Source organism: Podarcis bocagei, assembly GCF_964188305.1.
Source record: "Podarcis bocagei genome assembly, chromosome: 8".
Lineage (NCBI taxonomy): Eukaryota > Metazoa > Chordata > Lepidosauria > Squamata > Lacertidae > Podarcis > Podarcis bocagei.
In genome coordinates this window covers 11,580,679-11,602,457 of record NC_138133.1, presented here as the reverse complement: position 1 = coordinate 11,602,457, position 21,779 = coordinate 11,580,679, and the positions used below count along the sequence as shown (strand labels likewise).

General features: G+C 41.6%; 1 protein-coding gene across 1 annotated transcript in view; it reads left to right on the top strand.

Moving 5' to 3' along the window:
* GABBR2 (gamma-aminobutyric acid type B receptor subunit 2) overlaps positions 1–21,779 on the top strand; it is a 305,888-nt gene that overhangs the window by 93,259 nt on the left and 190,850 nt on the right. Inside the window, exons 4-7 of the mRNA XM_081206236.1 lie at positions 13,562–13,663; positions 17,614–17,679; positions 18,958–19,158; positions 21,307–21,543. Coding sequence (XP_081062362.1) covers positions 13,562–13,663; positions 17,614–17,679; positions 18,958–19,158; positions 21,307–21,543 — 606 coding nt within the window. The remainder of the gene's footprint in view (positions 1–13,561; positions 13,664–17,613; positions 17,680–18,957; positions 19,159–21,306; positions 21,544–21,779) is intronic.

Sequence of the window (21,779 nt, the reverse complement as noted above, 5' to 3'; positions counted from 1 at the left end):
ATTTCACATATATTGCTGTCAGGTCTGGTTTTCTGGAAACAAAGAGGTGGTCAAGCAGACATGTTATGATGCTCAATGGGAAAGCACCTTGGTCTGTGCCTCAGGGATGTACTGTTCAGTCTGAGGAACCATGCTAGAGTTAATAGCTTTAGCAGACCAGTTGTCACGCTGTGTCACATGATCTCTGCTATAATAGCATCCTCTAGCCTGCTTGAAGATTTACTTTCTTGGGCTCCATGATCACTGCAGATGGTGACAGCAGCCATGAAATGAAAAGATGCTTCTTCTTGGGAGAAAAGTGATGACAAACCTAGACAGCATCTTAAAAAGCAGAGACATCACCTTGCCAACAAAGGTCCGTATAGTAAAAGCTATGGTTTTCCCAGTAGTGATGTATGGAAGTGAGAGCTGGACCATAAAGAAGGCTGATCACTGAAGAATTGATGCTTTTGAATTATGGTGCTGGAAGAGACTCTTGAGAGTCCCATGGACTGCAAGAAGATCAAACCTCTCCATTCTTAAGGAAATCAGCCCTGAGTGCTCACTGGAAGGACAGATCGTGAAGCTGAGGCTCCAATACTTTGGCCACCTCATGAGAAGAGAAGACTCCCTGGAAAAGACCCTGATGTTGGGAAAGATTGAGGGCACAAGGAGAAGGGGATGACAGAGGACGAGATGGTTGGACAGTGTTCTTGAAGCTACCAGCATGAGTTTGACCAAACTGCAGGAGGCAGTGGAAGACAGGAGTGCCTGGCGTGCTCTGGTCCAGGGGGTCACGAAGAGTCGGTCACGACTAAACAACAACAAAGCCTGCTTGAACAGGGGGAACATTGAGATTTTGCAAGGGTGTGGTTCAAACTACTCTCCAGTTAACACAACAGGAATCTAGTCTAAAAATGTTGATAATAGCCATTCTTATGTTGATTAAACCAACTCTTTTTATAGCCTGTCTTAAATTAAACACCACCTCAATGAAGTAGATTGCAATTTGTGCCTATTTTAAATAATGGTCTCGCTGAAACTGAACAAGAGCCAAACTGTAGGCAAGAATAACATGGAACAAAATTAGTTCTCTGTACTTGACCGCTAATCAGCCTCGCTCAGGGAGAATCAACACATATTGAAAAAAGCAGAATTGATCCAAGCTTGAAAGCACTTGCATTGGATATTACACTAATTGGCAGGAGCAAACTTTGTTTGTAATTAAAAGCTTACTTCCGTGCTTCACCTTTTCACCTTACCACCTGATCTTAAAAATGCTTACTTAGAATTAAGCCCCATTGGTCCATACTTAGTAGAAAAGGTGATTAGGGTTGCCACCTTAATGTCTTTAAAGACATTAAGAGACATCTACAACACAGACATAAACTGCTTTCATAGTTATTTTCTTTCTCCAGGGAACCCTGGGAACTGTGTCTACTCATGCATGTGGAACAACTTACTATTTTTATGTTTTATTTTAGCAGAATTGTGTTATTGTCATGAAACTAAAATGACGTCATTTGTTTACTTGCAATAGCAAAGTTCTACTTAACAATAATTTTTTTAAAAAAAAGCATTTAGACTGGTAAAAAATAAATGAACCATAAATTTTCACTAAAGGTAGATAGAACATATGCATTGCATCCCTGTTATGTGTCTTTCTGCTTAAGAGTATGGAAAAGACCCTTGCTTGAGATATTGGGAGCCACTACCACTCACAGTGTCGTATATATGTCAGCTAAGATTTTCTTTCATTTTCAAAAATTGAAACTTATTTTAAAACGTGCAAACTCTACAGCTTCATCTTGTCCTAAATATAAAGCATAGTATGTATGATTGAAATGACATGAATCAAGCTGTTGAGAAAGTTATAAACATGCATATTAATGGATACCTTTGTTTGCCAACTTTTTGTGTATATTTCTGTTTTCTGTATCATATATTAACCTCAGCATTGTGCATGCCTATTGCACAGCTGTCAACTTTTCCCTTTTCTTGTGTGGAATCCTATTCGGAATCAGGGAATTTCCCTTAAAAAAAGGAAAATGTTGACAGAGATTCTCCTCCTGCAAAAGAGGGGAGGGGTTGTGGGCAGGAGCCGATCTCTGCCTCTCACTCACCTGGCTGGAGCACCACGCCCACGGGCAAGCACCCAACCAGGTGCCTTGGAAGGGGAGAGCTTATAGTTGGATTAGCATCAACAGGCTCCACCTACTGGTGAATAAACCCCCTTTCTGACTCACCCCTCTCCGAGTGGGTGGAGTCAACTGATATGATCCAATGCCTAAGCCAATACCTTTTCACTTGCTGTAATCAATAAAGTTGTGGCCTTTTCTTGCCCATTAACCTTATATCACGTGTCCGTGTGTTTTCATTCCACTACGCGGGGATCGGGTCCTCGAACCACAACTATGGTCTATTGCAACATGTCCTATCTTAATTATTCAGGCCTTCATTGTAAGCATTCTTTAAATCAGGCCGGATTATTGGAATTTAACCCTCCTTTTTTGTAAATCTCGTATTAGAGAATAATACAAATCAAATACGTGGTATACAGCTTTAAAGAGTTAGTGGCATACAGTGATAATATGTTCTTCATATGACCCAAAGTAAATATTTCTAAAATACTGTACTGTACTGTAATGTAATGCCTCAATGTTTGTTTTATAAGATACAATGGCATTTAGTCATTAATAGGGTGTGAAATATGAAAGTGTTGAGATATTATATTCAAGAGTTGGCCTCAATTTATGATGAGAAAGTCTGGGTAGGGTTCTCATCTATCCACCCCCCCCCAAAAAAAATACGGCTTGAAAAATTGCCATTTGTCAATGAAGCGTTAAGTAACGTGCAGTGAAGTCTTATACATGTTTACTCTGAGGTAAGTTTGCCAGTACTCAGTGGGGCTTATCCTCAGGTAAGTGCGTTGCAGCCTTGCAGCATGATCTGTCTGACAATAACACACTGAACTTGGCCTGGTTAGAAACCAGCAACAACCGCAGATCTCTGAGCCAGAGGTGTTATGTGTTGACAGGGTCAGCGAGAGTTTACAGTGCATTCCAGGAAACATGCAAAACACTTGAAAAAGCAGAATTTACTCAGGTTTTCTGGAAACCAAGCTCAAAATAAGGTGACTTGGCTTTAAGAAGTCAAAATAAGGTGAACTGGCTTTAAGAAGCTTAATCCTAACCCTGTCTAATCAGAAGCAAGTCCTATTGAATTCAATAGGTGTGTCAGGGTAGAACTGTAGCCTTAGCCTCTTTAATCTAACTTTTTATATAATACAAGCTGACCAACTTTCCCTTTTCCTTTTTTACTCTGAGGGCCACATTCAACCTTATTCAACCTTCTGGGGGCCACACAAAGGGGGGTGTCTAGGTGAGGGAGGAAAATTTGATTGTGGGGCCCAGAGTTAGTCACCTCTGATATAATACCAAGTACATTCAACTTCTTGCAATTCTTGAGTTCAGTCCCTCAACTGAGCTAATGCTGTTGAATTTACTAGAGCGGAAGTTCTCAAATTTCTTTCCCTTATGGACCACGTGGAAATTTCTTAGGGTCTTGGAGGACCACTTAATGGTTTTTCTGCCCGTTGTAGCAATTGAAAGGAACTGTGCTAGATGCTGTGTGGTTTTTAGCTACATTTGCATTTCTTCTTTTATTTCTTATATGTTGTGTTTTAGAACATTTTTATTATAATAGAATAAAATGCAAAAGGAAGGGGGGGGGGGAATGCAGCCTCTGGACTAGAGCTTTTTAGCCAATATGAATGAGAGAGAGAGAGAGAGAGAGAGAGAGAGAGAGAGAAACCGACCATGTTTAAGTTTCATTGAATGCAGCGGGTCTTGATTGCGCAGTTAAATGATGAAGTCTCATTGATTTCAGTATTATTAGACAACTGGATGGATTACTGCAATAATCAAGAAAATGAAAGTCTAAGAAATAATAAATTATGTTGGACGTATTAAAATGGACGTCAAACGATTTATTTCTCTTTTGTCTCTTGCTGCTTCTGTTCTTTTAAAGCCTAACCTCTCATTGCGTCAAAAAGAAAAGAAAAAAACCCTCAGAATTTAGTGTCCCAATGTTTTCAGTTGAAGGCATAATGCAAGTTAGATGCTGTCAAGTTGTTCACATTTATTTGTTTTCTTTTTTAATTAGTCTAATCTAATCAAGTCAGGCTTTGTGTTGTGGCCATACTGGCATGTTTTCTTTCCTGGACAAAGAGAGGCAGACTCCCGTTTTGTATGTTCTTTTGCCACTTTCAGCTTGCATGCAGTCTATATATATTAAAAAGAGCAGCAACCGAATTGCTTATTTCAGGTAGGTAACTGTGTTGGTCTGACGCAGTAGAAATATATAAAAAGAATAAAAAAATTTGTCCAGTAGCACCGTACTGACCAACTAAGTTTGTTCTGCGTATAAGCTTTCGTGTGCATGCACACTTCTTCAGATACACTGAAACAGAAGTCACCAGACCTTCATCTATAGTGAGAGGGTGGGGAGGGGTGTTACTCAGAATGGTGGTGGGAATGGGTGATTGGCTGATAGGTGTGGTAAACCTGTTGACGACTGCAATTGGTCTTACAGGAAAAAGCAAGGGATGAGATGGTGAAAAATAGCTTTATCATGTATAATGAGATAAGAATCCAATGTCTCTATTCAGACCAGGTCTCTCCGTGGTTTTCAATTTGGTAATAATCATAGAATCATAGAGTTGGAAGAGACCACAAGGGCCATCGAGTCCAACCCCCTGCCAAGCAGGAAACACCATCAGAGCACTCCTGACATATGGTTGTCAAGCCTCTGCTTAAAGACCTCCAAAGAAGGAGACTCCACCACACTCCTTGGCAGCAAATTCCACTGTCGAACAGCTCTTACTGTCAGGAAGTTCTTCCTAATGTTTAGGTGGAATCTTCTTTCTTGTAGTTCAGCAACTTCTCTTTCCACTCTATTTCTGAAATTCTTTTTTAATATGACAGCTACTTTGAGATCTTGTATAGAATGTCCTGGGAGTTTGAAGAGTTCTCCTACTCGTTTCTCAGAGAAACCTGAACACCTATCAGCCAATCACCCATTCCCACCACCCTTCTGAGTAATACCCCTCCCCACCCTCTCACTATATATAAAGGTCTGGTGACTCCTGTTTCAATGTATCTGAAGAAGTGTGCATGCACACGAAAGCTCATACCAAGAAGAAACTTAGTTGGTCTCTAAGGTGCTACTGGACAAATATATATATATATATATATATATATATATATATATATATATATGTATGTATATATATATATATTTCAAATTACTTATGAGTAAGTACTCACTGAGGTGCTCGTTCAAGAATGAACCTGTTGCTGCAGTGGAAGAACATTCTATTGTAGTCTTAGTCTTCTTTCTGTCAAGTGAATCCCCTTTATAGCTCAAGTTGATTAGAGTGTGGTCCTGATAACGTCCAGGTTGCAGGTTCGATCCCCATATGGGACAGCAGCATATTTCTGCATTACAGGAGTTTGGACTAGATGATCTCAGGGTACCTTCCAACTCTGATTTTATGATTCTAAGGCTCCAGCTTGCTGTATCAAATCAGGGTCAGCATCAGGACCTGGCAACTGTCAGCAGGGCCTATGGCTGGTACCTGCCTTGGGTCCCCTTAATATTTCTCTCTGTCTCAAGCAGCTTTTGTTGTTTAGTCATTTAGTTGTGTCTGACTCTTCGGGACCCCCTGGACCAGAGCATGCCAGGCACTCCTGTCTTCCACTGCCTCCCGCAGTTTGGTCAAACTCATGTTGGTAGCTTCGAGAACACTGTCCAACCATCTCATCCTCTGTTGTCCCCTTCTCCTTCTGCCCTCCATCTTTCCCAGCATCAGGGTCTTTTCCAGGGAGTCTTCTCTTCTCATGAGGTGGCCAAAGTATTGGAGCCTCAGCTTCAGGGTCTGTCCTTCCAGTGAGCACGCAGGGCTGATTTCCTTCAGAATGGAGAGGTTTGATCTTCTTGCAGTCCATGGGACTCTCAAGAGTCTCCTCCAGCACCATAATTCAAAAGCATCAGTTCTTTGGCGATCAGCCTTCTTTATGGTCCAGCTCTCACTTCCATACATCACTCCTGGGAAAACCATAGCTTTAACTATACGGACCTTTATTGGCAAGGTGATGTCTCTGCTTTTTAAGATGCTGTCTAGGTTTGTCATCGCTTTTCTCCCAAGAAGCAGGTGTCTTTTAATTTCGTGGCTGCTGTCGCCATCTGCAATGATCATGGAACCCAAATTTCCTGTAGTGCTCCCAACCTAGAATTGGTCTGGGCCATGGTGGGAAATTGAAAAGGTGTAGCTAGATCCAGCCTGTCATTGCTGCTTTAGAGCATGGTCACTGAAGTTGGTTTCTTTTAAAAAAATAATAATCTAGATTTACATGTTCTACCTGGAAATAACTATTCGAATGTTAATTTGCCATAGCTTCTTAGATTTATTGCTTTAAATAAAAGTTCAAATGTTAGTAAATCTGCAACGTGTTCTGTAGTGAAATATTAGTTTTTTAAATCACCAGCAACAATCCGAATCCTAATTTTCTACCTAAATGGTCCACCAGTTCTTCTGAGGTTCAGCTCCATACTGTTTGGCAGCTCCCTGGAAAGCAGGGCTTTCAGGAGGTGGCTTTTTATGGTATTTCCATAAAAAATGTATTTCCACTTTCCTTGTGCAGAAGACTCTGAGGGACACACCAGAGCCAGCCCACCCATGCCACCCTCTGGTGGTGGACGTTCAGCAGGTGTGGTAGCAGTATCTAGTGCCAGGTTTTCTGCTAGCAAAACAGGGTTTCTCCTCCCTTCCTTCCCTGCACCCTCCCCCATCTCTTTCCCCAAGTCTCCTCTGACAGGTTGGGAGAACACCGCAGAACAGGGCATGAGGGAAGAGTGGGCAGATCATTCTGTCCGGCAAACAGAAATGCTTGCACTGATGGAACAATTGTATTACCGTATTTTTCGCCCCATAGGACGCACCTGACCATAAAACGCACCTAGTTTTTAGAGGAGGAAAACAAGAAAAAAAATATTCTGAACGAAACAGTGGATGTATGATTTTTGTGGTTCATGCTGTGGCCACAGACATGTGATCTGATGGTGAATTTGGGGTGACCCAATGCAAAAATCCTGAGGATCCATGTGGATCCGTGCTTTGTAACCACGTTTTTGCACCTTTGTGGCCCCATGCAGCAGTGGGTGCGTGATTTTTTTGCTGCAGGCTGTAGTCATGGACATGCTATGTGATCTGATGGTGAATTTGGGGTGATCCAATGCAAAAATCCTGGGGATCCACGGGCTTTTACCTCCCCCCTCCCAGGCAGCCTCTGCTAGCATCCCTTATCTCTCTCCTGATCCCACCGATCAGCTGTTTCCTTTCAACACTCCCTTCCCTCTTGTTTGCCTTAGTGTCTGTTCCTTAGCTGGAGCAGTTTTTTACTCCTCCTTTTCTTCTAATTTCTCTCCTTATTGCTTTAGTCTTCCTGTTTCCCCCCTTTGCAAGTTTGCTATCTTTACCTCCCCCCTCCCAGGCAGCCTCCTTTATTGCTAGCATCCCTTATTTCACTGCCGATCGCTTGCTGATCTGCAGCTTTGTTTCAACATCCACTTCCCTCTTCTTTTCTTTTTCCTTTTTTTAAAAAAGCAAGCATGATCTGTTTTTTGCCCCTGGGCAATTTGGCTCCAGGGAAAATGCATTCGCTCCATAAGATGCACAGACATTTCCCCTTACTTTTTAGGAAGAAAAAGGTGCATCTTATGGAGCAAAAAATACGGTAGCGCAATGTTGAATTCTACCCAGAGGTATTATATAGAAAAACATCATGTTATATTGGCGCACAGATAAGTACAGAAACAGAGCACTCTATGACTTTGTGGGGTCTCCAATCCAATCACCGACATTGAAAACATACCTTGACACACAGGAAAGGTGCCTCACTCACTCTAATTTACCTTTTTATTAGGCCCACACATAAAGCCAACATCCCTCCCGGCTGGATACCCTGCTTGTTCGCCACTTGCAGAACTCAAGTCTTGCTTCTGTTTTGTGGACTACATTCCAACTTCCAGGACTGTTTCCTTCCCACAGGGAAGTGGTAGCTTTTAGACACCAGTCACCGAAAGCCTTCAATGCACACTTAAGCAAGCAGCTTCTAGTCATCAATGCCCCTTTAAAAAGCCTCGTCATTTAACAATTAAGGTAAATAAAAGCCAAGAGAACCCTGTGCTATTCAAGTGTGAGTAAGAAAGTGATGGCGATTGCTCTGTATTCTGGTATCCTCCTAAAGATGAGGCCGGAATACCATGGGGCTCTAGACACATGGAAACAGCCCCCATGCTGCTCTGGTGGTGAATGAATCAGTCTTGACTCTGCAGACTTCCTGCTTCTTTAGGTACTTTACATTTTTCCTTTTGTCTAAGAAGCTGCTCTTCAAATTCCCTTTTTGGGTGTCTAATTATAGTTTTGCGTTTATGAAGGGTTTTTTCATTACAGCATTCCTGGAGCATGTCTTTGTCTGCTCTGTATGCTTGGCTTCCCTCCAGTGCTTGACACAGAAGTTTCTTTGAACCATTTCTAATTCTTACCGTGCCAGCACCCCAGCTTCTTATTCGTTTTGTGTAGATCTCATTGTTCCTTTACAAGCATTGTATTCTACAGAATGTTCTCCATTTTAAAAAAACCTAAACCTTTCCTTTCTGCCTTGCGAGGAGAGTTGCCAGGAGGTGGGGTTCTTTCTTTTGTTTGTTTATGTATTTCCATCCCACTTTTCCTAAAGTCAAAGTGGGTAACAGAATAAAATACAAAAGAATTGTTAACCATTTAGGGCTTTACAGGTGAGCACCAGCAATTCTGATTGTGCCCAGAAATGAGGTGGTGAGCATTGAAGCTCTTTACGAACTAGTGAGAGATGGCTGATATAGCCAATGTTTCTGGGATATTTTCAAAAGCAGAGCCATATTAAACAAAGTAAGGTAAAGGTAAAGGGACCCCTGACCATTAGGTCCAGTCGTGACCGACTCTGGGGTTGCGGCGCTCATCTCGCTTTATTGGCTGAGGGAGCCAGTGTACAGCTTCCGGGTCATGTGGCCAGCATGACTAAGCCGCTTCTGGCGAACCAGAGCAGTGCACGGCAACACCGTTTACCTTCCCACCTTCCTCCTTGCAGAACAGAGTAACTATCATTGTATAGTAGGACTTGGATGTCGATAATGGATCATGCGGTGTATAGTTTAAGCAGAGACACCATTGTTTGGCTCCCCAAATCACAGCTTATTTTAATTTCAAGAATGGCAGTGAAAGCAAAAGCCGTTTTCACTGTGTTCTGTTTGCTCCACACATTGGAATCATTAACTCTCTGGATTATTTTTTTATGTGCCTGGTTTACAGGTTGTTCTTTAAATAGAGCACTGAACTTCAAAGATGTTAACAGATAAAAAACTTCAAAGACTCTTTTTGTCAGATAAAAAGAATAATACCAAGCTCATAACTGATTCCTGTACTTAGAACGTCTATGTCTGGCTTTGTGCTGTATTGATACTGATGAACTAAGATTTCTTTTAAAATAAAAATTAGTTAATTCAGTCTCTATACATGTAAAAATATCTTTTGTTGTATCCATTCCCCCCCCCCATCTCCCCTTTATTTGATTCTTTTCTCTTGTATGTAATCTTTTGCTGCTGACAGGTTTTGAAAAATCCATTGCCTCCTCTATATTTCTTGTTGATTCTTTTCCATCTGGGGCACCACTGTGTTCTCTGCCACCCTGGGTCTATGTCCAACGACTGTGCCATTCTGTGTCACTACTTTGCAATCCTGCTGACGTCAGTGCCTCTCTTTTTGTAATAAAGTAAAAAATCTGATCCAGCATTTCTATTTTTATATCTTAGCTCTCTGCGTATAGACAATAGACAGTGCTTATAGTTCTAGGCCTTTATCATGCACTGTAATTATAGAAAGTCACATGCCCGAAAATACAAATTTGCTTGCTTACAATTTTAGATTCAAAGCACTCTTCCTACTGACATACTTCTTTATTAATCCCAGAAGCTATAATCCCTTCCTCTCAGATGTGTATACATTTTTAAAGAGTCATTGTTTTAGATTTATTTCTTCAATAAAATTTAGGAATCTGGCATTGAACATTTCTTTCTTTCTTTCTTTTTTAAAGAAAAGAACTTTGCATAGGAATCATTAATGGAGAAAACCTCAGCAAATGTATGATTGTATGAGCCATCTGCTCTGTCCAGTTCTCATTCATTATGAATCTCTGATGATCAACATCTGGTGGGATTATGCCCTCCCCCCCATTCATACATCTATATACACACACACACACACACACACACACACACACACACACACACACACACATATACTCCAGCAACAAAGGATTTATCCAGCAGTACTTACATGCAGCTTTGGTTCACTGGGGAGTCACTGATAATATGATGAAACAAGAAATGTTATTGGAATTGTGGATTTTAGCTTAGAACTAGCAGTATAAACATTAGCTGTTGGAGAAATGCTTTAGCTTTCATATGGAATCATTAGTGTTGTTAATGTAGGCTAATTACTAGCAAGTTATCAACAAGTGAGCCATTTTATCACTTATATATGGCACACAAAACTGAATTAATAATAACTGATATATAATTTTAATTGAGAAACTACATAAGAGATAAGCTGGTTAATGACTATCCTGAAGTTAGCAAAACCTGAACCCTCTTTGTGGTGACTATCTGGAGCTTTCATTTGCAAAGAGCGTGTAAGCCTTTAGAACTATTTGGTGTCGGAGGAGAGGCTGCTGTTTTCATCTCTCACAATAAGGGACACTTCTCCAGCTATGGTAGGATGACCTATCTCCCACCCAAAGCACACAGACAGAGGCTCTTCCTTGTAAGTCAGAAACGTTCTTAATCAGGCAGGTAACGGGTCAGGAGGAGTCATGATACAGGAGTTCTGGAGAAGAGTAAGAAGTTCAGAAACAGATAGAAGCAATGAAGATGTCCCAAGAAGTTTCACCACCCCTTCCACCAGCTTTTAAAGACAGGGCATGTTCACTTGTGATATACTCTCTTGCCTTTTGGGAATGTCAAGATTGCATGTGTACTCTCCCATCTGTGAAGGCAGCACCTAGTTGTAAGGGACAAGGCTGCACCCTCCTGTTTTGGCTCTTGTTTAGTCATGGCCATCTTCTGTTCATCTTCCCTCCTCAACTGATCAAAGCTCTTCCCAGCCTCCACTGAGGTCTCTGCTCCACAGAAAGGACAGAGGGGAGAGGCGACAACCCACCTTCCCCTTCCAAAGCAGCTGGATTTGGGGGTTGAAGAGAGAGGTGCACCCAGCTCCAACCGAGGTTCCCACCATCTCCCTTCTGTTTCCTCCTCCTCCTCCTCCTCCTCCAGCATCAGAGCCTTCCAACCCAAGCCCAAACCCAACAATACTGTGAGGATCATGAAAACAACTTCCAGTCATCCTTATTTCCCAGGTGTTACAGTGCTTTGATGGGTCACACATTGATTCTGAGCACCAGTTACCTGAAAAATACGCATTCAGAAGTTGTGGTTGGATGAACTAGCATGACTGGGGGAGCAGATTGTTCCATAGCTCGAAATCCTCACAATGGACAAGGGTGTGTTTTGAGGCCGTTTTTCTGTTTTTCGGCTGACTTTCTGGTAGTCATTTAGAGAGTGGTGTCAGAAAGCTCCCTGTCAGTTTTGTAGGGGTGGCAGTGGCGGCAGGGCCTATCATGAATTTGCCATTGTATGCTAATGTCATTTTGTAGCTTTTTGGATCCAGTGTGAGTTGGAGACCAGATTTCAGTAGTGATGAATAGAACTGATTCTGCAACAGTGGAAATACTGGAACAGAGCTGTGCACAGATTGTACTATTGTGGGCATGTTAGCTAAGCAGACATTCGCTTGTTTTCCAAGAAGCACTTGACATTGCAGCGGTGGCTGGTATGCCATGGCCCTCTACCCTAGAATGTTTTTAGAATGAAAAAAAAATATTAGAACTGATACTTGCGTTTATGGCCTCTCACTTCTAGTCTTGTCCTGTCCCTTTTCTTCAAAATATTATTTTGATTCTGTCCAGTTTGTCAAAGCTCTAGCAGCTGCTCTTTGCTCATTCTGCGTTTTGCAAATGCTTCTGTCTCCAATTTTCTTGCCATTGTTTTCAGAACACATAACATCTTTGCTGTCTAGCTGGTTGACTGTGGACTTAATTTTTCTTTTGTTCCATAGCTGAGTCTTTGATCCTTTATTGAATAAATGATGGAAATACTTCTTTTGCATTGCAGAGCATTCCAACAAATTAATTAGTTTTTTTCCTCCTGCTGCTTCCCTAGTAATAAAAGTGTGGCATTGCCATACCTTGGACTATAAGGTGGTTTTGTTTATGTGGGAACTTTTGGGATACAATATGGTATAAATCTCAGGTGAATATGCCAGTAAGTTTTTTGAAAGGGAGGATTGGTTATTCTGCTGTTGATTGTCAAAGCTCCTGATTACTCTTCTTGCATGTTGACAGGAAAATAGAGGTTTTATTCACTGCTGTTAGATTGGGAGTCATGTCATGGAATTGGGACCCTGGAGAAAGTGGATCTCAGAAATTCAATATTGATGTTTGGGTGCTAATAATCCCAGATAAATTTTGTGAATGGCCCCTGTATATTTCACTGTTTTCCAGACATCCAAGTGAATACTGATATTATTATTATTAACATTCACTGGCTTACATCTGAGGTTTTTGGACATTCAATTTTTTCCCCTGAGATGGTCAGGGTTCACATGTCAATATCAACTTCCATCAAATGTCAGCTAACGGGGAGCAAAATGCTTTTGCATTGAAGAGAAGGGACACTACCTACATTTATATAAACATGGTGTGTGTGAGATTGTAAAATGAAATTTCTGAACAATACAAATTATTTTATTTCTTCTGTTGTGATTCTGTGCTTTTATAAAATAAATAAATACATTCACAGTTTTGAGTCGCAAGGCTTGAACTGCACCATTACAAGTAGTTTATACTCTCTTTGACTTCCAGTTTATTTTATTATTGTTGTTAATTTAAAAAGAATGCATCTGTGTATTTAGTGAGAAGATTGCTCATGGTGCTATACATGAATACCACAGAAAAGGAAGTATTGGCATCAGTTTGTATGTATTAGAAAATGTGAGAAAACTTTAGAAAGAATGTTCACATTGTAAGATCCAGCTTCATGTTGCATTTTAGGGGTTCAAGAATTGTGTTTAGGTTTTAGGAGTCAATCAGGGTCTTGCAGATTGAAGAGGAGCTGCTTTCTTGTATGGGCTGGCTTGTCTGTAACAGCATAGCATGTTATTTTCAGTGTAGCAGATATTACAGTCTCAAACCTGGAATGCTTGTCAGGAAATCCCCACTCCCACACTCCATATGATTTAATATAACACCTGTACGGAAGGGTAACTAACTTGGCATCTGTTTGAATCATGCTATGGCGTTGCGAGACAGTGGCGTTTTCAGTGGTGGGTACCAATGAATTCATTTTTGCCTTTTTTCCCAACCTGCAACAGGTACGGAATGATCTGACTGGTGTCCTGTATGGGGAAGATATTGAAATCTCAGACACAGAGAGTTTCTCTAATGATCCCTGCACAAGTGTCAAAAAACTCAAGGTGGGTGCAGCTATTGAAGCAAACTGGGCAGTAGAAAAGAAAATAATCCTTGGCATTTTGCTGATAAATTATCCATGCAGTGCTGTTTGTAATAAAGAAGTAAATCGTATTGTATAGGATGCTGTGTTGTAATGGTGCAAGAATTAATATTGGAGGTAATATAATACTGGATGTGTTAAAAGCAGTTGTGGCTCATTTTAAAATGCACTAGCAGAGTCAGATGGAGCAAAGTAGAAAAGCTGTGAATGCTGCACTCTCTCACCCTTAGGTACGTTCTTTCTAAAAATGTTCATCTAAGTTACCAACTGAGTGTCAAATAGGAAAAAAATAGGGATGTATTTAATGCTGGTCTTACGCAAAGAAGACCTGCTAAAATTAATAGAACTAAGTTAGTCATTTGTAATATAGAGTGCCATTTAGGCATAGGGCTCCTGCTGCTATCTAAGGGAGGGAAATATCGATGAGTTCATTGATAAATTTCACATTTTTTGCGAAAGTGGGAAACTCATTGGTCCTTGCTTTATAGCATTGGCTTAACATATAAACACATGTGACAGAAATATGAGCTGGTTCTACCTTATAAAGTACCGTATTTTTTGCTCTATAAGACACACTTTTCCCCTCCTAAAAAGTAAGGGGAAATGTGTGTGCGTCTTATGGAGCGAATGCAGGCTCCATGGTTTCAGCAAAAGCAACGCGAAGCCTCCGAAGCGCAGCGGGAGCGCTCCCGCTGTGCTTCGGATGCTTCGGGCGGCTATCCCTGAAGCCAGGACAGCAAGAGGGATCAGTGCGCACCGACCCCTCTTGCTCTCCTGGCTTCGCTTCGCTGGAGAGACGCTGCGCAGCTTTCCCTCTCTGCGCAGCACCCCTTCAGCGAAGCGGGAGGAGAAATGGAAGGGGCTCCGTTTCTCCTGCCGCTTCGCTGAAGGGGCGCTGCGCAGAGAGGGAGAGAATATTTTTTTTCTTGTTCTCCTCCTCTAAAACTAGGTGCGTCTTATGGCTGGGTGCGTCTTATATGGCGGAAAATACGGTAAGTGGCTTAGTCGGTAAAGCATGAGACTTTCAGTTTCTGGGTTGTGGGTTCAAGTCCCATGTTGGGCAAAAGATTGGGCATTGCAGGGGGCTGGACTTGTGGTCCCTTCCAACTCTACAATTCGATGATTCTCTGTGTGTGACAATATGTATCCAACATATACATGCTGTGATGAATGTGTGCACATGTGGGGCAAGATGAGCCTAGAGGTAATGCATGTGGACCTTGACCCACGTACCAGTGTGCAAACTATTTCCCCCTTTCCACAAGAAGCAACAGTAAAATCCCACTTTGCATGAGAAAACTAAACATGGGTGATTGCACTTGTGTGATTTGTTAACTTTACTAATGTTTTCCCCCTCTAGTATCCAGCTAACTAATAATCAGAGTAAAGCCACTGGAAATAAATGAACTTATGTTATTTGCTTTAGTTGAATGCAGCCTTCTGTGCGTGAGATTTTCGCTCTGCTGTTGGGTCTTGCCCGCATCTCTGCCATTATCTCTCTTTATGATGTATGCTGCCTAGATGCTGAACAGTAGATTATAATTTTCATGTTTATTACATTAGCCCTTCAGGACTGACCAAAAGTAGTAGGAGATAAAGGTTCCCTGCTAGGAAGCAGATGCTATTCCAGTTGATTGACACTTCATACCTTCTGTGTGAATTGCTGCAGATAAAAAGTAGGGCATACACATCTAAATTCTTAATGCCCATCTTTCTATCTTTTTATATTCTGGTCTCCTCAGCAAAACCAGACATTAATCCATTAGGGGCAGTGTGTGCTTCTCAAAAATCTGATGAAATGCATGTTTTTCAGTGACCATGCGGAGTGATTTTTTTAAGTAATTCATTCTAGTGTCAAAAATTCAGTCCTTGATACCTTGATTTTTGTTTTTATTTTATTTTTACTTTCTAATAAAGCTCCCTGAACTTAATTTGCACAGGTAATGGATGGAGAAATTTAACAATGGAAACCAAAGACTGCCACCTTTTTGTGTGTGTATACCTTGAAGCCAGGACTTTCTTTAGTAAAAATTGAGGTACTGGTACTCAAATCTTGATAAAAAGTGTCGAGGGTGCTGGCACACAAAAGCTGCCATGGGCAGCAAAAAGATGGTGATGGCAGTACTATTACGAAGAAAACAAAACAAAACCATTGCTTGAAGCTTTCTAGAGATTTTGAGACATTGTTATTGAGCTGTCGTTACCCTTTGCACTTTAATTTTTGGTCTCTTGCCTTGGTCTCTGCTGAAATTCGTTATGCAGGGTTTTCCCCAAGCTGTCTCCTAGAAAAAACAAACTCATCCCCAAGAAGGATAGCCAGCACTGATGAAAATACAGAAGTAATCATTTTGATGAGACCGTCAATGGCAGCCCCTGCACTGTGTTCGTGTTTTCCACTCCCTTGTGCCTGCAGACATTTTTGAAATGTTTTAATAATTAAAAAAAAAAAGTTTAGTAAAATACAGGATGGCTGCTTAGCACACTATCCACATGAGCAACAATTAATCTCTAAAAAAACACCCCCAAAAGCAGTGCAAAGATACTTTCGCACTCAGCAATGTGTTGGCATTTCAAAATATTTCCATTTTGCCCTTTCTGTATCTTCTTTTAAGGGTGAACTTGGCTATACCAGACACTGCTCAGAATTCGGCCTATTGAGTTTCACTATCTCCCCCCCTCTGAGGTGTTTCTTACCATGCCATTGGTGTCGTTTTCCTTGGCAGGTGAAGTCACACCTCTTTGCCTAGCCTATCTGCAAGAGGGGATGTGCATTGGGTAGCTGAATTTTTGTTTCTGCTGCTGGTTTCAGTTGTAATTGAATTCTGTATTTTGTTTTTTACAGTATTTTTATTTTACTGTTTAATTTTGGGTTTGGTTTGTGTGTATCTGCTGCCTAGCATCTCCCAGTGAAGGACAGATTATTAATAGTTTTAACAAATAAATAAATTAATGATTTATCGGTAAAATTGTGATAAGCATTTGATCCCCTGTGGGGATAGCAAGAAAGCTAATCCTAAAGCCCTGTTCCCATGAATTGCCTTGGTGCCTCTGAAACATTTTTTGAAGGTTTTGAAATCCTTCTAAGGGTCTGACGCCTGTTAAGTCTTGTGACTTGACTGGGTTAGAATCCCAACTGGATTGCGATTTGGTGGGAGATTAAAAATATTTATACCTAGGACTAATGTGCCTTTGTTGTGAGTGAAAAGCACATATATATAGTCCACATTGTTGCACCGGTGGGCTGAATCTGGTTGCTCCACTGGTGCAGCCATACAGCCCCAAACTCATTGCTCCCCAACCCCCGTCCAGGTTAAGCAGCAGCAAATCTGGTTCTGGTTGGTTGTGGTTCTGCCTCAACACATGGTGCCACTTCTGGTGATATCTGAATCCTAGACTACCCAGGACGTGCTTGTTGGTGTAAAATATGAAGCACCAATTAATTTTTTCTATAAACAAAGAGCATTTCAGTAATATAAGGCATTATAAAGGATGCTGTATGGACCACATAAGCCTTTGGACCTCAGCTTAATTAATAGACTCATCTGAAAGAGCACTGTTGGTTGCCCCCCATGTTACAGAACCCTGATTGGCTTTTGCCAGAAGTCAGGCTTTTAGTGTTATGAGTCCTGTGTTGTGAAATACCCTTCCAGCAAAGATTCGGCAGTTATCCTCACTTTTTTTGTTTTCAGGTGTCTCTTGAAGGCCATTTTATGGGAGCAGGCCCACATGGCTGTTTAAACTTTCTTGATGAGCTAGTCATTTCAGGCTTTTTACGGTGCCTTGTGTATTGAGCTGGTGGCAATAAAAAATAATTACTAATTATTATTAAATAATTACTAATTATCTCACACCTGTGAGAGGAGGAGAAGGTGGTGATTTCACTAATACGTCAATTTTTATTGTATTCTGCAGGGAAATGATGTCCGAATTATCCTTGGCCAGTTCAATGAGGAAATGGCGGCAAAAGTATTCTGCTGTGTAAGTAAAGAAAAAAAGAGAGGGAGAAAAAGAGGGGATCTCTGCAAACTTGGGTTTGGCCAATGCCCTGGTGGGAGATAACTTGGGAACTCTATGTATGCCACCGTGACAATTGAAGGGAAAGCAATAAATTTTCCCAGCTGATGGACGAAAGGACATGCTGGCTTTTGGACAAGGCAGAAGACTTTGAGAGGGCCTTAGCTAGAAATAAACGGACAGGCCATTTTGCAGGAAGCTATGCAACTACACATGCCAGGAGAGAGGGTGGCATGCTGGCTCAGATGCAGCTCAGCATACAAGACTCAGTGTATTTAATTCTTTATTTAGGTAAATGCCATACAGCTTGGCAATGCTTCCCAGCCGGACTTGCTCCCATTAAGCAGTTGCCAGGACTGAAGGCCTCTGCGCTCTTCTCCCCCCTGAGACTCCTCAGCCAGAAGTTTCCCAAGCAGCCTTAAACTAAGATGTTGGGGGAACTGTGCTCTTTGTTCTGCCGCAGTCATAGCCCTCTGTGTCCTCGGAGGCAAAGGGGGAGGGGAGCTTAGTACAGTAGGGATGGCAAGCTCCTGGGCTGCTTCTGCAGACTCTGCTGCTTCCTCCTCTGCTTCATCTGCAGAGTCTGCACTGCTTTCTGCACCTGGCTCTTCTTGCTTGCCAAAGCCTGTAGCTTCTTCAGCATCCAACCATCCTCCCACCCCACTTCACCCTTGGACCTGTCCTCAGGGTCCCACCACCACTCCCCGGGCTCTGACCCTCCCTCTTCTGAGGCTTCCCCAGATGGTACCTCCCAACATTCCTTGTCATCCAGACAATCCCTATCACATGCTGTGGGAGGGAAGAGTATTCCAGATCCCAACTAACAACTATCTTTATCCATATGGCTCAGCTTGAGTGACTGAGAAGGAGCAGAATTTCAGTCTTACTCTTTTACTCACTTTGGAGCCCTATTCCTTCTTGTTTTCTTTTTGGCCATCAAGCCTATATATGGAAGCTCTTAATGCTTCTGCATTAGGCATATTAATTATGAAGTTGTTTGTATTATAGCAGTCCTCAGTTGATGGCATCTTCTTGTGTATCCAGTACAGATTCTAAGTTACGTATAAGTATATATTTAGGGTCTCCCTTGTTAAAACGTGTGTGTTCTTTTAGGTTCATTCCCCCCCCAAGAACGGTGTTTATTTTTAAGGAGCGGCTATCATAGCTGAGATTATTTAAACCTCTACAAGATTTTTATATATGTTGTAACTCTTTCTCCCCTCTTTTATGTTTCCACTGTAGGCATTTAATGAAAAGATGTTCGGCCCGAAATATCAGTGGATCATTCCTGGGTGGTATCAGAGCCACTGGTGGGAAAAAGCTATTCCAAAGCTTAACTCATCTCACTGTCTCACCATGAACCTTCTTGGCGCCATGGAAGGGTACATTGGAGTGGATTTTGAACCTCTCAGTTCAAAACCGATCAAAACCATTTCAGGAAGGGTGAGTTTGATTTCCTTTTTACCATTTGGAGCATAATAAGGCATGCAAAAAACTTCTGTCATAGTAGGTTTACAGCCCAGTCTTAAACCTTGAGGTGGCAGCGCAAAAGCAGGGCTTAAGGGTAGAGCATGGTTCTTCTAATGGGATTTTGCAAAAGGTTCTTGGATCAAGAACCACAGCAGGGCTGCTTTGGCCAGATTCAGGGTTTGTCAGAGCGGAAGCAGGATCTCCCTGAGGTTCTTCAAACTGAGGCAGCGATGTCCAACGTGCTTCAGGGTGCTTTTTGGGAGGGAAAAAAACCCCTGTCAAATATTAAAGTTATCCAGGGGAAAAACAACACCCTCTAGCATTATGCGTCACTTTAAAGTACTGTTGTACACCACCCCAATCTCAGAGAGGCCAGGAGTTCCAGGCACTTACTCAGAGTTCGGTTTTCTTGGAATGGGGGACAGCTGAGGCTCTGGTGTCTTTAGGATATATGGTTTATTTACACAGCACACAGCATTAACACTCCAAAGTGTCTTGCTTCTCCCATAGCCACAGCTTTGGATTCCACCAGAAATCAGGCATGGCTCTATCTCTCCCTGGCTTCTGCCTGCTTATAGCTTCTAACTGAAATCAACAGAACAAGTTAGTAATGAAGGAAGTTCAAACTAAATCTGGTTCCAAGCAATTATTCTTAAATCAGTTTTCTCCAAACTAATGATACCAAAGGCACACTTCTTTTCTGAATTAAAATGGGGCACATGATTTATTTTGGCACCCAAAACATACTTTCAGAATGTAAATGGGTAACCGAGGGAACAACCTCAACTCTCTCCCTTTTGACTTTCTAACTACCAGACAGTTGAGGGAGTGGGGTGCTCATTTGCTCTTCTGGCACAGAGCTACTTCCTTACTTCCTTAACAACCCATACTTAGGATGTTACCTAAGTAGTGGCTGGCCTGGCCATTCCAGCAATTGGAACCTTGTTGGACCCAGGAATTAGAAAAGATTCAAGCCTTTGCACTTCAGATGGGCAGAGGGGAGGGGCAAGGCAAGGCAAGGCAACTTAAGTCAGCAGGTGTAATTTTTGGAAAATGTTCTATCAGAGGTGCTGCAAAGGTTGAAGCAGAGAGGGAGAGGGAGAGAAAAAAATTATGTTGACTCTTGTTTATAAAAGCATGTACATATGCACCTCAATGGCGCATGGATATTATTAAATCGTTTTCTGTTAGTAAACACAAACAATTATTTTGACCTCTGTTTAGCAAATGAATTTCACCATGGCAACAGTGCCCCAAACAACATGAGGAAGATCTTGCTTATTTTACACTTAATGTAACGAGTTTAGAACTTGCAATGTTGTGCCATTTCTGGAGTTGGCGTGATTGGACCATTCAATCACTCTTGGTGGAGAGACTCTGCAAAATTGCTTGCCCATGGAGGAGGGGTGTCCATTGAGCACCTGAATGAGTTACTGCCGTGGGTTTATCTCCTTCAAATCAAGAACTACCCCCACCACAGTAGCCCACTGAGAAGCCTGAGGTTGTTCCCTCGGTTACCCATTTACATTCTGAAAGTATATTTTGGGTGCCAAAATAAAGCATGTGCCCATTTTAATTCAGAAAAAAGAGTGTGCCTTTGGTATCATTAGTTTGGAGAAAACTGATTTAAGAATAATTGCTTGGAACCAGACTTCGTTTGAACTTCCTTCATTACTAACTTGTCCTATTGATTTCAGTGGACCCAAGTGCAAGTAATTTAGTTTGGTAGGTCTAGGCAAGTCATTTTTAATGCAAGTCTACACCCACACCATAAATTCAAAGCACATTGCTTCTTTGAAAGAATCCTGGGAACTAGTTTGTTAAGAGTGCGGGGTACTTTATCCCTGTGAGGGACAAACTACAGTTCCCAGAATTGTTTTCAGGAAACCACATGCTTTAAATATGCTTTAAACATATTGTGGGGATACGACCTGAGTCACTAGTTGCCTTGATGGCACGATATTACACGATGAATGATAAAATTGTATTTTTCTGCCCTGAAATGCTTTTCATTATTTCTTGAGCTCCACAGGTCTCTTAAGGGCTTCCATGGCTTTTGACGTTTTGGGCACAGATTTTAACATGCTGATCAGTGAACTGGCCTTGTATTCTTTTACACAGACACCACAGCAGTATGAAGAGGAGTATGATCAAAGGCGAGGGAATGTTGAGCCAAGTAAGTTCCATGGCTTTGCTTATGATGGAATTTGGGTAATTGCCAAAACACTTCAGCAAGCAATGAAGATTCTCAATGCCACCAACAGAAACCAAAAAATTGAGGACTTTAACTACACCAACAAAGAACTTGGAAAAATTTTCCTAGATGCAATGAATCAGACCAGCTTCTTTGGTGTAACGGTAAGCCTGCCTTCATTATTTTAAACTGAAGTCTGGTAGCAGTCTCTTCCCTGGGCACTATATCAGCTGCCGGTTATTAGAAATAGAAACGTCTGTTGTGAAAAGTACTTCGGAAAAGAATATTTTGAGTGCTGAATCAAAGTTTAGTTGCTTTGTGGGTGTTTATTCCAGCAAGGCCTTCAGGGAAAATCTGCCCTCAGTCAAGATAATCAGGGTATTAGGGAGTAACTGGGTAT